The 14,183-nt window shown below is 37.7% G+C and overlaps 1 protein-coding gene and 1 pseudogene across 6 annotated transcripts in view; one reads left to right on the forward strand and one right to left on the reverse strand.

Moving 5' to 3' along the window:
- Positions 1 to 271: 271 nt before the first annotated feature.
- Positions 272 to 14,183, reverse strand: part of LOC126100174 (TBC1 domain family member 4) — an 874,659-nt gene continuing 860,747 nt past the window's right edge. For all 6 annotated transcript variants that reach the window (XM_049910723.1, XM_049910728.1, XM_049910724.1 and 3 more), the window contains 4 exons: positions 11,757 to 12,009; positions 6,628 to 6,797; positions 5,741 to 5,887; positions 272 to 3,011 (listed from right to left, as the gene is read on the reverse strand). In XM_049910723.1, coding sequence (XP_049766680.1) covers positions 2,052 to 3,011; positions 5,741 to 5,887; positions 6,628 to 6,797; positions 11,757 to 12,009 — 1,530 coding nt within the window. In that variant the 3' untranslated portion in view covers positions 272 to 2,051. The remainder of the gene's footprint in view (positions 3,012 to 5,740; positions 5,888 to 6,627; positions 6,798 to 11,756; positions 12,010 to 14,183) is intronic.
- On the forward strand, positions 7,730 to 7,847 carry LOC126102299 (5S ribosomal RNA; annotated as a pseudogene).

The raw sequence follows: 14,183 nt of genomic DNA on the forward strand, positions 1-14,183 counted from the left end.
GGTAACCACTACACACTTTTTTGTTGCCACCAATGGATATTATGTATGGCTATTTTTTCTTTCTATCCCTGCACAGCTTTTGTAGCTAACAAAAGCTTTAGTATTGGCAAAGGACATTTTGTCGTCCTGTACCACAGCAGAGGAGAGCCACGAATCTACTTAGACCTTTATTCATAATTCTGAATGATATTTAATAATCAAATATCTGTTGTAGGATTCTGTGAACTATGACTGCTTAAAATCAGCCAATAAATGAAAGAAACAGCACTACTTGAAAACTGAAATAAAAATTTTATTAAGTAAATATCATACATTGTATAGATATGTGTTTCACATACTACACTGAGTTACTGGTAACACGCGAACAACAACATGTCATCACTCTCTCTGAATACTGCTATTAATATATCTTACAATCTAACAACAGTAATGAATCACAGTTTCAACTAAGACATAATGACTATTTGGTGCCATAGTACACACAGCAAAATGAATTCGCTCACACCAAGTATTCCCCACATCACACACATTTTCATACTTTCCTTACTGTCTTGTACATCTGAAGCCATTGTCTCAAACAAACACACACACACACACACACACACAAATATATATACATGTACATACTTTACAGTTAACAGAACTGTTAAGTACAAGGTTTGACAATAGTATATTTACATACTAACGATACTGTATATGTGTCAGAAACAATTTGTAACAGAGATCTTTCCTTTTCTCACTTAAAATTTCAAAAAATAATTACAACAAGATTAAAGTTATATCTTAGTTACTTCTGGATAACTGTTTTTGCTAAAGAAGAGTTTTTACAATGAAAAATATAGTCTGAAATACAAATATTGGAAAAAAATACATTTCAGGTTTGACCTGCATTTTATAACCTTTCTAAAGCCATGAAAAATACTGGCATCTGAAAAAACTGTCATACATTTCACTATCACTATAATATCAATATTTTGGCTACAAAAATAAATATTCTGAATCTGAAAATGCTAAATAAATCATAATACAATCCTATAAACCAGTTTCACAAAAGCCACAGGACTTCTCAGTCATGGTGTCAGAAATAAAGATGTTAAACTGGATGTTACTACTAAACTTTTAGAGAATTCATGTGTTTCAGTAGCTGAATTCCATTACTGATGTGTATTATTTCAATACTGGCAAGATTCAAAACATGTATCACATGGTTTTTACTAGCCTTGGTCATTTTTCACATCTTGTAGGGCAGAAATTGATATGCTTGGTGGGAAGGAAATGTTAGAAAAGCAAAACTGCCAATACAATTGTATGAAAACTAGAGCTGAACAGAATTTCAAATCCCAAATTCTCAAAATTATAATGGGGAATATATACATGCAAAACAATGATTTATTTTATGATAATTTGTGCGGCCTGTCCTCTTAGATGCTTAGAACTCACATATTCATTCATTTTCATCAATGTTTCTGGAATGTGGCTACATTTTGATAAGGAAGACAATGAGGTAAATACATTCAGTTTGGAAGATCGATGGATTTCTGTAACATTAGGAGATGGAAGAGGAGGAACACTGCAGGTGAACTTCAAGGTTAAAGCTTGAGTGAATGGACATGGGTTAATGCTTCTAGCAAGTCGCTGTTTTCACACATCATTTACATTATAGACATAATCTATTTGCACCAGAAACAAGAAATAGAACAAATAATAAAAAACGCATTAGTGAGTCACTGAATAAACCAACTATCTGCCTCAGCAGACACTCAATTCCATTTTCAGTTTGAAATACACTTACTGTTGATTTTATACTGAAATAAATCAGTAAATAGTGAACATACATTATGCAAACACTACCAATATGAAATGCCCCGATTTTGTTGGGCAGACTGCAAATACCACATATCTCATCAGATTAGGTATTCTGAGATTCAGGGATTTGATACCAACATTTCAGCTGGAGCTAAAACTGAAAATCAAATAAATGAACTATTTTTCAGTGCTATTTAAACAATATTACATTATATTTAAACAATATTACATTACCACAGCTCAGGTTACCTCGTGAGAACACCATTACTCTGTGGATTGACACCAACAACAAGGGGCTGTTGTTCCTTCGGTCTCAAATTGACTATGTCCAGTCCATCTGTTCCAGGATTAATTTTTAGGCTCTCTGAACTTGGATTCCGCTGTAGATTTGCACGGAGTGGTCTTATTGTTTTCAGTTTGGTTGTCCCACTAAAGGAAAAGTTTACACCCAGGCAGCTGTCAAGTGGATGAACTTGTGTGGAGGGAGATGTTGGAGTCACATTTCCACTGTCACCACTGTCATCAACAAGCTTCACAATCGGAGTTGTCAACTCATAGGAACTCTGAGACGGCCGAAGGGGCTTTGGCTTGGATGATAGAGGGGATTCAGATTTCAATGTAGATGTGTCAGATAATGTTTTAATTGTCTCTGGAGCATTTTGTCTCTCTGTATTTACGATACCATTTGGCTGAGCCATCTTCTGCCTCATGTGACGGGTGTCTGATGTTTGAGAATAAGCCTTTGTAGAGCCACTGGAGGTAGCAACAGCATTCGGTTTCTGCTGTTTATTATTATTGTGAGTATTGCTGAAAAGTGATGACACTCCAGTGAGACGGGCAGAAAGATTTGGGGAACTAAGTGCAGACTTCAGGGGATAGGGAGCATGTCCATGATGCTGTGAACTCAGCTCGTCGGCAGCAGAACTCGACCTCTGAACTTCTGTGGTTGGTGTCTCAATGACACTTGGTGCTGGAGTTTTGAGCGCTTCAATCTTTGGTTTCTGTGTTGTAGACTTGCGTCTCTCTACAACTGCGACTTGCTGAATTAAGCGCCGTACCTCTCCTGGAATTTCTATATCCTTTCTTGTGTCTACCAGCTCTGAGATGAAATTTCCCATAGTTGTAATGCTCACTTCCAAGCTTCGAACTTGCGCTTCCAGCTTGTTGATGTTTTGTTGCTGTCTGTGGGTAGCACTTGTAGCAATCTAAACAAGAAATTTGATATAAAAGATTTGTATCTTTAATAAAACAACCTAGATGATTGTGGTATGAACAATGGAGAAGAGAAAATACATATTAAAACAAACAATTGTATTAATATTTAACGCTCGACATTTGCCTCCTGTTCTTTGGGTAACAATACACAAATATGCTTTATCAAAGAATGGAAACCCCAAAAAGTTCAACAATGGAAAATCCAGGAGGGAATGCAACAATATTATGAAAAGAATCAATTTTTGACAAAATAAGGTAACTGGATAGATAAAAAAATCTACTTACCAAGTGGCGGCAGAACACAGATATGAAAGATTATAATTAGGCAAGCTTTCAGAGCCACTAGCTTGTGTGTGTGTGTGTGTGTGTGTGTGTGTGTGTGTGTGTGTTCTATCTCTGATGAACGCCCTGTTGGCTGAAAGCACATTTTCTGACAATCTTTTGGTTGTGCTTGTCTGTGAATCACCATCTCTGCTATATGGTGAGTAACACCTATCCTTTTCATAATATTGTTACAATATAAGGAAAAGATAGCTTGCTGGTTACTGTGGAGATGACACATTAAGTTGCACACAGTTGTTCCTGTATGCAATGTAATGTGTTATCTTTACCCCTAAGTAGCAATCTATCTTCTCCTTATGTTGCAAATATGTAACCTTTTAATTGCTCCCTTTATCTATTCTTTCTTTCCAAATTATTTAACCTGTCATCATATATGAATATATACGCAGTAAATTTGCAACAGTATTAATCCCTCTGTTCACATTCGAATTTATCTCTATTTTTTCATATAATTACCAAAACATACCTCTTCTTTTGTAATACAGTTAATACAATTCTATAATGCATAAGTGGTTCTGATCAATCTATTACATGTAGCTTTCTGAAATTATTTTGGAACATTTTGCAAAGTACTACATGAACTTGATGGTTTCAAAAATGTAACTTCCTTATTACTGTAGTGACTGCAACAAGCGATTGCACAGTTCAGCCAGCCACTGTACTATGACCTTCTAGCCAAGTTATTAACCAACAGCACAGGCTGGAAGGTGGCACTGCCAGCACAGTTAGTCAAGCTGCGAGCTTACAGCACTGGCCACTGTACTGCGCTGCTAGCAGACGGATGTGCTGTCCGCCACTGAACTATAAAACTGGACCCCAATAATAGAGGGTGCGAGTTTTGTGTGCAGTTTATATCAACAGTATTTTCATCCCACTGTGTGCCCAATTTAATGAAGACCAACAGGATTATGGGGCAGAGGCTACAGATGTGTCCCAACTGCTGTAACTTCACTAGATTTGTGTATAACGCATACTCACACAGACACAGGATAGAACATGTTGATTCGTTGTGTGTCAACCAATCGAATGTCAGCAGTTGCTGTTTGTGCGGCGGGATATGCTGTGGTTTCAGTGGTCACCCGATCGACAGACTATGTAGTGCATTAGGGGAGCCTTTTTAGGATATGTCAATGAGTGCACTGGCCACTCAAGTGATGGAGTGTGTACAGTGTTATTCAGTAGTTGCTCCTCTGACATGCGATGTAATGTGATTAAGTTGTCACCTGTGTGACAGTGTTTTGTAATACTGTCATCATTTCTGTGACTAGTTTCTTATACCAGGAGTGCTAACAATGTTAATTTAGTGATCAATTGTTTCTTTTATGTGCCAGAACATGCTTGCTCTGCTTTCTATATAAATTATCCCAAACTATATTGACACATATATGAAGTACATAATTAAGCAATAAACCAGGAATTAAATATTTGATTACTGCATGAAAAAAATCATGCAATTTTAAGAAATGGAATTAAATGTGTGAAATAGTCCTAAATAGGATTATCAGTAAAAGTTAAGTCCTAGACATGAGCAATGAAAATGCCCACAACATTCATCTAAGCATGAAGAAACAGGTTTTCTTGGTAAAATTGCTCTCAATATTTTTCTAGTGTAATACAATTCTTATTCATGCCTTGTGAAATTTTAATGTGCAGATCACAATCAAGTGAAAGTTTGCACTTTGAAATGCCTATAGCACCCTACTTCAGTACAGGTTATGATATTCATGTCTTGTTTACTGTGGTGGACTTTATCATCTTTTATGTTGGTGCTATTGGCCAGACTCACAAAAAAACTTTATTCCTAGCTTTAAAACCAACAGTTGGTATTTCAGACGAAGTTGTATTGTAAAGAATTCAATAGAACTCTTTTTTGTACCAAAAAGGGGCAGTAAGTAATCTGGTTTGTGTTCATATTATAATAGCATATAAGCTTATGATAGCTGCAAATGTATTTATATATTTACAAAATAAAACTCCACATATGAATGTAAACATTATAAATCAATCCTCCTAATTCTCCTAGCACCTGTCCAAAGCTCAGAAATAGAAGAGAATATGGAAAGTATTAAGTGCACTGGAAGCACTAAGCGAATGCTGTGGGTTGAGCAGCGGACAATGCAGCAAATGAGGCAAAGCAGGCACATATCTCACACCACAGCCAGCGATCAGTTTGTACATCAGTATGGTTCAATTTGACATACTTTTCATCGGGCTTATGCTCATGACCAAATTAGCTTATCAGTCAAATATCAGGATGAGAAGAAATTGTCCCAGAAACATTCAAATGAATCTAAGAGTACAAAAGAGGTTACTATTTTGGCAGGTCTGATGACAATTGAGGGACGTTGAGAAACGGGATGAAATATGAGATACTTGCCTCCAGTTGTTCTATTAAATTCCTATTTTCCGCTTCAAGTCTATGTACAGTTTCCATGTCCACACGAGGTGATGCCATCTCCTCCTTCAGTACATGGTACTCTACCTCATAATCATGAAGTTGTTTTGAAACATCATTTGTGAAAACCTGCAACAGTAATTTAGAATCACACATAAGCGACACTAGTACCTCACAATCGATTTACAGTGTTCCACTGAAAATGTCTGGGCTACTTTCACTATAGCCTGAGGAAGTGTAGTAAATTTGTTGCTTATAACACGTTAACTCTCTGCTTAGGTCATATATTTATTTCACTTTTCTACTTAATTGTAAAAGTTACTTTGTTTACTTTGCATCACACTATTTTACCGCGCAAGTCTTGTGTAAAAATGGGTTTCGATTCAAGTTGATGTTCAGTTTTAATCTGTGATATAATACTATTTCTATAAAGAATGTTTTATGTGTACATAATATCAGCAATCAAACATACATTTTAAACTTATAAAAATGATTTATAAAAATATTGAGACAACATACCAAAGCAACACATAATCCACAATCACAATTTTTCTGAAATACTATTATACACAACAATGTTAGTGGTTGTCATCTCTATTCATGGTGTCCCAAAGTGAATTACATCTAAAAAGTTTGCAGTAGACAAAGAAGATAATCACAGTCGCTTCTTCCACTGTGATTAGAGTTTCTTTCTTTTTCAGCACCTACACCAATTTTAAGACTGTGGTGACTGCCAGTATACTGAGGTGGTGCAGAAAGTACGTGCCACAATACAGATATGAACCTAATATGCTACATAAATTTGATATAAGGAGATACTGATTTAGAAACTGCAAGAAATCTCACCTGCTTCATGCAAGAAATCTCACCTGCTTCATGATGCGATCAAGTGTAGCTTTGTCAATGGAAGGCACCTTTCCTTTTAGGTAGTCCATTATTTCTTCAAAATTATCACAAGCTAATAGGCCTTCCCTGTGTTCATTTAAGAGAGCAACAGCAACACGAACCACAACATCTGTGCTTTCAAAGAACAGCAAATCTGCAAAAAGAAACACTGTAAGTAGCAGCTGTCAGAATAAACAACCTTATCTTACACATGGATCTCATGCACTGCTCTGCCCTTTTTGATTTTCTTCATACTTATAACAGTTGGTCAATGCTCGGAGGTCAATTTCCTAAAATAGCATAACTCAGTTCTCAAAAGAACCTTAAGAAACTGCCCTTGAAGATTAGGAGATTTTCCAGTGCTTTTAAGTATAAAGCATATGTAGACTGTCAACAAATTCATTGGTAGCTCAGTGTGTAGTTTAACTGGACTGTAATCAGAATGTTTGTGGGTCAAATCTCACAAGTAGCATGCTTTTGTAAAATTCCATATTTATTAAGAAATGGAAATGTTAATTAACAAATATGGAATCATAATAAAATCTTTTATTTTTTTATTGCTGTATATTAAAAATTTGTACAAAAGCACAAAACATTAAATGTAAAAAGCAAATACTTGATGTAAATAAATTTTTTTCACTTAATAAAAGGGCATTTCACATGTCAGTATAATTTTAATTTATTTTCGGATGACCAACAATCAAAATTAAAAAAAGATGTTTCTATTAAAAACTATTGTTCCTTATTTGTTAATTAACATTTTTGTTTGTTAATAAATAAAGAATAAAAAAAATAAAAATCATACAATGCTAGTGAGATTCAGATCAGTGACCTTACGATTATAACCCAATTACACTATTCACTGAGCTACCAACAAATTCGCTAACCTACAAATGTTTGGTACTTAACAGCATTTAGAAATCTTTTCATCTTCAAAGGCCAATTTTTAAGTTATTTTGAGAAATGCATTGTACTGAATAGGAAACTGGTGTCCAGGTGCTGGATGTTCATATCTTATATGAAGACATTCAGAGAGGACCGCTCTGTATGGTTCCCTTATTAATATAAACTGTATCTCGAATAACTGCTAATGGCCTTGCCGCAATGGTAACACCGGTTCCCGTCAGATCACCGAAGTGAAGTGCTGTCGGGCTGGGCTAGCACTTGGATGGGTGACCATCCGGTCTGCCAAGTGCTGTTGGCAAGTGAGGTGCACTCAGCCATTGTGAGGCAAACTGAGGAGCTACTTGATTGAGAAGTAGCGGCTCTGGTCTTGTAAACTGACATACGGCTGGGAGAGCGGTGTGTTGACCACATGCCCCTCCATACCCGCATCCAGTGATGCCTGTGGGCTGAGGATGACAAGGCGGCCAGTTGGTACAGTTGGGTCTTCAAAGGCCTGTTCAGACGGAGTTTAGTTTAGTTTAGTTTTAGTATCTTGAATACGATTAACCGGGACTTCATGTAATCTGTAGAGGAATTCTAAGACATTGCTTGAAAATGTCAGCTGTAGTCAGTCCCTAGTTGCTGGGGTTAATGTTATTTCAGGAGTAACAGATATGGCAAAGCTGTGCTACAGCCTCAGGTAACAAACCATACCACACACTTGAGCAGAAGAAAATATGAGTCCAGTAGCAGTTTTCCATACCACCAGATCCGAGTAGTTAGTGCCACAATTGACTATTCACAGATGACACGAAATGACAAATTTTAGATTAAACAATAAGATTTGTATCTTTTTGGTGTTTAGTAAAAGCATAAGAAAGGTTCTTTTGGAAATTGCTAGAACAATGATTTGCTTCCAATAATGTCACACATTTAACTATGAAACGATGACTGACAAAACTGAAATTTCTTTGTTATAAGAAGAGCATCTGACTCATTAAAAATACAAATATTTAATCTTAAGCAATGTTAAGGAACATACCAACTCACGAACAGGATGACTCAAAATCACTTGGGAAAAAAACTGTCATTGTGATACAAGTCTGAACATTCTGTGGGCCACATAGAGTGTAAGAACTTCTGAGAAAAACAGGAAAACTATTTGGCTATGATGATGACGAGTGGTGGAGTGATGATGTCAAATTTTGGGGGAAAAGAAGGATGAAAAATGACATTTGTAGCTTATGAGGCTCTAATAAAAAGCAAATTGATAGAGTATTGATGTCGGGATGACACCCCTCAAGTGCTGTCAAGCAACACAATAACTTTGCGAGGATGTTGCCCTCTGATTCCGAACATTTACTGCACAAAAAGAGCAAGAAGCTTTTCAGAGCAGGAAAAGCATTATCAGTCAAAAGTTTTGGCACAAAACAGGTTAGTTTGAAATTATTATCTTATGCTTACACAACTGTTTAAATTTTTTTGTGATGGTTTATTCTGGAAAGCATAGATAGCTATCCATCAAAAATATGACACACTGAGTTGCAGACAAGTACAACAAAAAGATTGTTACATGTTAAGCTTTCAGCCAAAGCCTTCTTCAGAAAAGAAAACACACACACACATTCACACAAACAAGCACACCTCTTGCACATGATCGCTATCTCTGGCTGCTCTGACCAGAACGCCACTGGCAGTGGCCAGAAATAGCAGTGATGTGTGCATGAGGTGTGCATGAGATGTGCTTGCTTGTTTGAATGTGTGTGTGTTTTCTTTTCTGGAAAGGGCTGTGACCAAAACTCAATGTGTACAGCCTTTTCATTGTGTCTGTCTGCAACTGAACATGTCTTCACAGTGGGTACCGGTCTATCATTTTCATAATATTGTTGGTATTCCAAACTGGACCTTCCACTGTTTGATGTCTTACTTTTGTTGAGCGGAGCATGTATGGGACTATAATGTACAGAGTGTTCCACTTAGCTGTTTTACCACAGAGCACTGAAACTTTTTTTGCCACATGATAGTCTGCAAAGGGCTAAGTACTTTACTGTGTGGTTAATGTTTGTAATTTTTTTACCTACCAAGATACTGAAACTAATGTAATGATGTACAATTTTTAATTCCAATTCAGAGTCCTCACGGGAAGAGGGACATGTCAGCTAGAATGCTTCTCATTGCTTGTGTAGTGACATTTTCTTCTTCCATCCAGTACTGTGCCACCCTGGATCACACTAGATTTTTGAGTGCGTGAAGGCCGGCAAGCTAGTGGCTACCACACCGAGCCTAAGCATCTCTGTGTCTGCCAGGAGGCAGTTTGCATTGAGCAGCTAACAAGTGACTCTTGAGCTGCTCAGAGCACCATTCACGCTAGCAAGTAATCGGCTCATTAGATGTCAGGTTGCCAGTGTGCACTCATCAATTTGTCCAACCAACATCACCATTTCACTCATATGTAGGTCATTAACTACCTCTATTATGTTAACTATCTGTCAGCAAGTCTAATTTACTCCAGCATAAACATTGAGGTAAAGAAAAGAAGAAATATAGTACTACTTCCAAACTATAGCTTGGCATCTTGCTGGCAAGGGGAGGGGTGTTGAGGGGGGGGGGGGGGGGGGAGTCGGGGGAGTGCAGGGAAAGCGGGTATTATTTACTTCAGGAAGAGAGGGAAAGGTGGTGTGTGGCGGATAACAAGCTCTGCCTCCACATATTGTAAGTACGTAGCACAGTGCAGGCACCACGAACTTGTGTTTTGAGCTTTCACGAGATTCTAATAACTGGCTTTCTTTTCCAAACTGGAGCAGAAGGTAACCCCTTTGATGGGCCACCCACCACACCATCACTCATTTCCGAAAACATCACAATGAAAATAGTGCAACAAAACACAGACAGTGACAGCACAGCTTAGTGACAAAGCAGACAACAATGCAGTCAACATCAGATAATGGTATGCTGCACAGTTGGCAACAAACATCTGTAAATCTCTACAGCACAAAGTCTCCCGTCTGCTGCTGATCAGATCTGGGGAATCCCCTTGCCAAGTTCCCACATAGTGTGTAGCATCAGTTACTGAATACGTAAATTTGCTCTTTCATCTCATGCTTACAGATATTAAATCTGTATGCTGTGCCATGTATACAACCTGAATCTTTGGCTTTGGCTGCTAGCAATTCACCTTCTGAGATAGAGAACAAATGGAGTATCTAATCTTATCTCACCCTGTTCACAACTCTATCCAACCAGTAAGGCTGAAATGTCATCAGTCAGCTAATGACTTGAAAACCATTTGGATACAATGCTAATAACAATCATTTTCGGTATCACCACCTTTCCTTCCCCATCCCCAGTCCCATGCCTAAGTTTTGTTGAACTTGTTTCACGCATTCCACACTTATACTTGACATGTAACATACTTCTCACATCCACACTTACCAACCCCTAAGGATGAAATTATGTTGCAACTGCCGCCATTCAGCTTAGTGGCACCAAAAACTATGGCTTTTACACTAATATTAGTTGTTTTCAATTATTTGTACTTGTCACAACCCCCTGCCCCCACCCCTCCTCCTATCCACCCCTAGCAGTGCTACGGATGTCCCAGCCCCCTTCCATCACGCTAGTATTTTTTTTTTTCCTGAATATTAAGTCATATTAATTCCAAGTTGGTTGAAATTCCTCCATGTGTTCTAGGATTAGGCCTACATGCCGACCTGTTTCCTCCCCTATGCCTCCCCCTAACCCTAAGAAAGCTAAGGGATGTCCTAACCCCATAGCATTTTTTTCAGATAATCAGTCATACACCTAGCAAGTCTGGTTGAATTTTTTCCAGGCACTGTACAGTTATGCTCACATGTCATTAATGTCTACTGCTTTCAATGGAAAGTCCAGGCTGGACTTTCTCATTCGTATCAGACACAGTCACAATGGCCATGTGTGTGTACGAGTAGTGCTTGTTTGAGTACGTGTCTGTTTTCCACTTTGTTAGAAGGACTTTTTCTGAAAGCTTAAATTTGGCAGTCTTTTTCATTGTGCCTGTCTGTGACTCAAAGTCTTCTCTATGTGGTGAGCATGAATCTATCGCCTTTCCACATCACTATCATTTTTGTATACGTAGACCTCTCCTGGCGAGATTATGGCCATGAGGCCTTCCTGTTACATCTAATCAGCCTTGTTGCTATTTTTTATAAAGGTAGTCAGACATATTTCAGTTCTGAAGCTACTTGCTTACCAAAGACTCTGACCACAAAGCCCAGAGGAAACTGCGAAGCAAACAATGTTAGGACCCACGGCGCCGCATAGAGTGTTGGTGCTATATCGTGTGTGTCAAAATGTGCATACAGATCAGGTAATGTGTCACGCAGAAGGCGTGATATCTGATAGAGTTGCACTTGCAGAGCACCCATGTCGGGAACATACTGGCGACGCATGCCACGCTGGAGCATCAAGTGTCGCAACATCAAGAAAGCACACTCTTCTGACATCTGCAACAGAGGAAAAGACAAATGTATTTGCTATTGATATTCTTAAGGCAACAGTTATGAAAAGAAACAGAATCATGCTGTATAAAAATAATTAGAGTTTAGATGCAAGTTTCCACTTTGCACCAGTTCTACAATTGTTTGTGCTACTTGCCATAATGGAATTCATTGTATGACTGTGTTTAACCTGGTTAGCATGGTGCATTATTGTAAAGTAAGTACGTACTTTGAAGAATGTAGTCTTACTGTTTCAGCACTATTAAGTGTGAAGAATGACAGAACAGAAAATAAAAATTTTCCATCTTACAGAGAGCAGGCCACTGAGAACTTAAGTACTGTTCAGTCGTCACACTTTCTGTGGAATTCCATAGTGACCCAATTCATTTGTAATATTACATTAACATGCAATTCTTCCTTTCTGCTTACCAATACTTATCTTCAGGGGCCGAAATGTTTGGTACTGCCGGCAAGATACAAATAAAAGTAGAAGTGGTGACATAATCCTAGCTTTCAGAACTGTTTGTTTCTTCCTCATGAAGGAGGGATGGATAGGTTGGAAAGATTAAAAAGGAAGGGCAGGTCACCGAGATGCCGGAAGGGCAAGGAGTCCCTTTCACCTCTGCCTTTATCTTGTCATCTCACTGCAGCAGGATTCCTGGGGTCTCCGTGACCTGCCCTTCTTTTTTAATCTTCTGAGCCTATCCCTCCCTCCCTACTTAAGGAAGGAATTAACTGTTCCAAAAGCTAAGACTGTATCATCACTTTTACTGTTAAACATGCCTCCTGGCAGTACTAAACACTTCACCTCCAGAAGGTAAGTAAAGACAGAGTTCTGTCTTACTGTTTCCTTGACTGAATTTTCCTTGGATATAATTCCTCCTTCTTCCTGTTTAGGGCACTGAAGATTTGCTGTAGGTCTGCTGAGATTAGTTTTAGTGATACTGAATGTTCTTGTCTGGCTGTTCTTTCAATTAAGAATCTCCCATTATCCAGATGACTTGTAAGGGAAGCTGCAGTGTTAACTCGTATATTCTTCACTAAACTAATGGAGGTTGAATCAATGCCATGTATCTCAAGAGCTATCACGAGAAATTTTGTTGAAACTGGGTCAAATTCTTTCTCAGACTCAGTGAATTCCCATCAAAGTGGTAATTCATACTCCTTACTTAGAACTGAAATTTCATTCACCACTTGCAAATGATCCACTGTGTTATATCCACTTATAAAGCCAACTTGGACTTTGTTTTATTAAAAGCAAATGAAGATTCTATGTAGCTGATGATACTTATAGCAAACCCCCTTTAATGAGGGAAAGGAAGTTGACAGATCTGTAGCTTTTCATGTGTTGCTTGTAGAACAATTGTAGTACTGCCCCAGTTTCAAGAAATTGTTACAAGACCGTCTGAAAATAATTTTGCAAGTTTCTTTTGCACCATATTTTCCTCTAGATTTAAATATTTCTATTGACTTACCATCCTCTCCTGATGGCTTTACTTTCTTCATAATTTGAAGGGCTTTATGCACATTGGAGGCTAGCACTGCTTCCAAAATTTCATGCTGATTATTATCACTCTCCAATCCACATTACTCTCTTAAACTGTACAAACATTAAAGAAACATTGGAAATGTGATAAATTTTAATTGCTGTTTACTGTGCCATCTAATGTAATGAAAGATGACAGTTACCTAATGTAAGCTCTGCTTTGATTTCTTCATACGCCTGTTGTTGGCAATTATTTCTATTACCAAATTTTTGGTTTTGTTTTCTTACATCCTTTTAAAAAGATTTACAAATAGTTTTGTTAACTTCGCCATTTTCCATTATTAATTGCCTGGAACTTTCATCCTCTCTTTAGTAGTTTTTTGTTCCATTATCTCATTTTCATTTTCTCGTCTTTTAATTTCTTCACCAATACAACCCCTTTACCTGAATGTCTATATACCTTTGTTAAGTAATTGTGTCTTCTGTTTATGTCCATATAATCTTCAGTTGCCAAGAAGCTGACTTGTCCCTCATTTAATCAGTTAAGCCTACTCATTCTTAAATATTTTCCCATTATCTAAATTTCTGATTATGAATCTGATGAGTTACTGAGCTAAGTATTTCGTTAACTAACTACTGAACAAACATTATGGAATGGCTTTAAGTGCTATGAAAAGCAAATGCATCTTACACA

The sequence above is a fragment of the Schistocerca cancellata genome, chromosome 9 (genome assembly GCF_023864275.1).
Source record: "Schistocerca cancellata isolate TAMUIC-IGC-003103 chromosome 9, iqSchCanc2.1, whole genome shotgun sequence".
Classification (NCBI taxonomy): domain Eukaryota; kingdom Metazoa; phylum Arthropoda; class Insecta; order Orthoptera; family Acrididae; genus Schistocerca; species Schistocerca cancellata.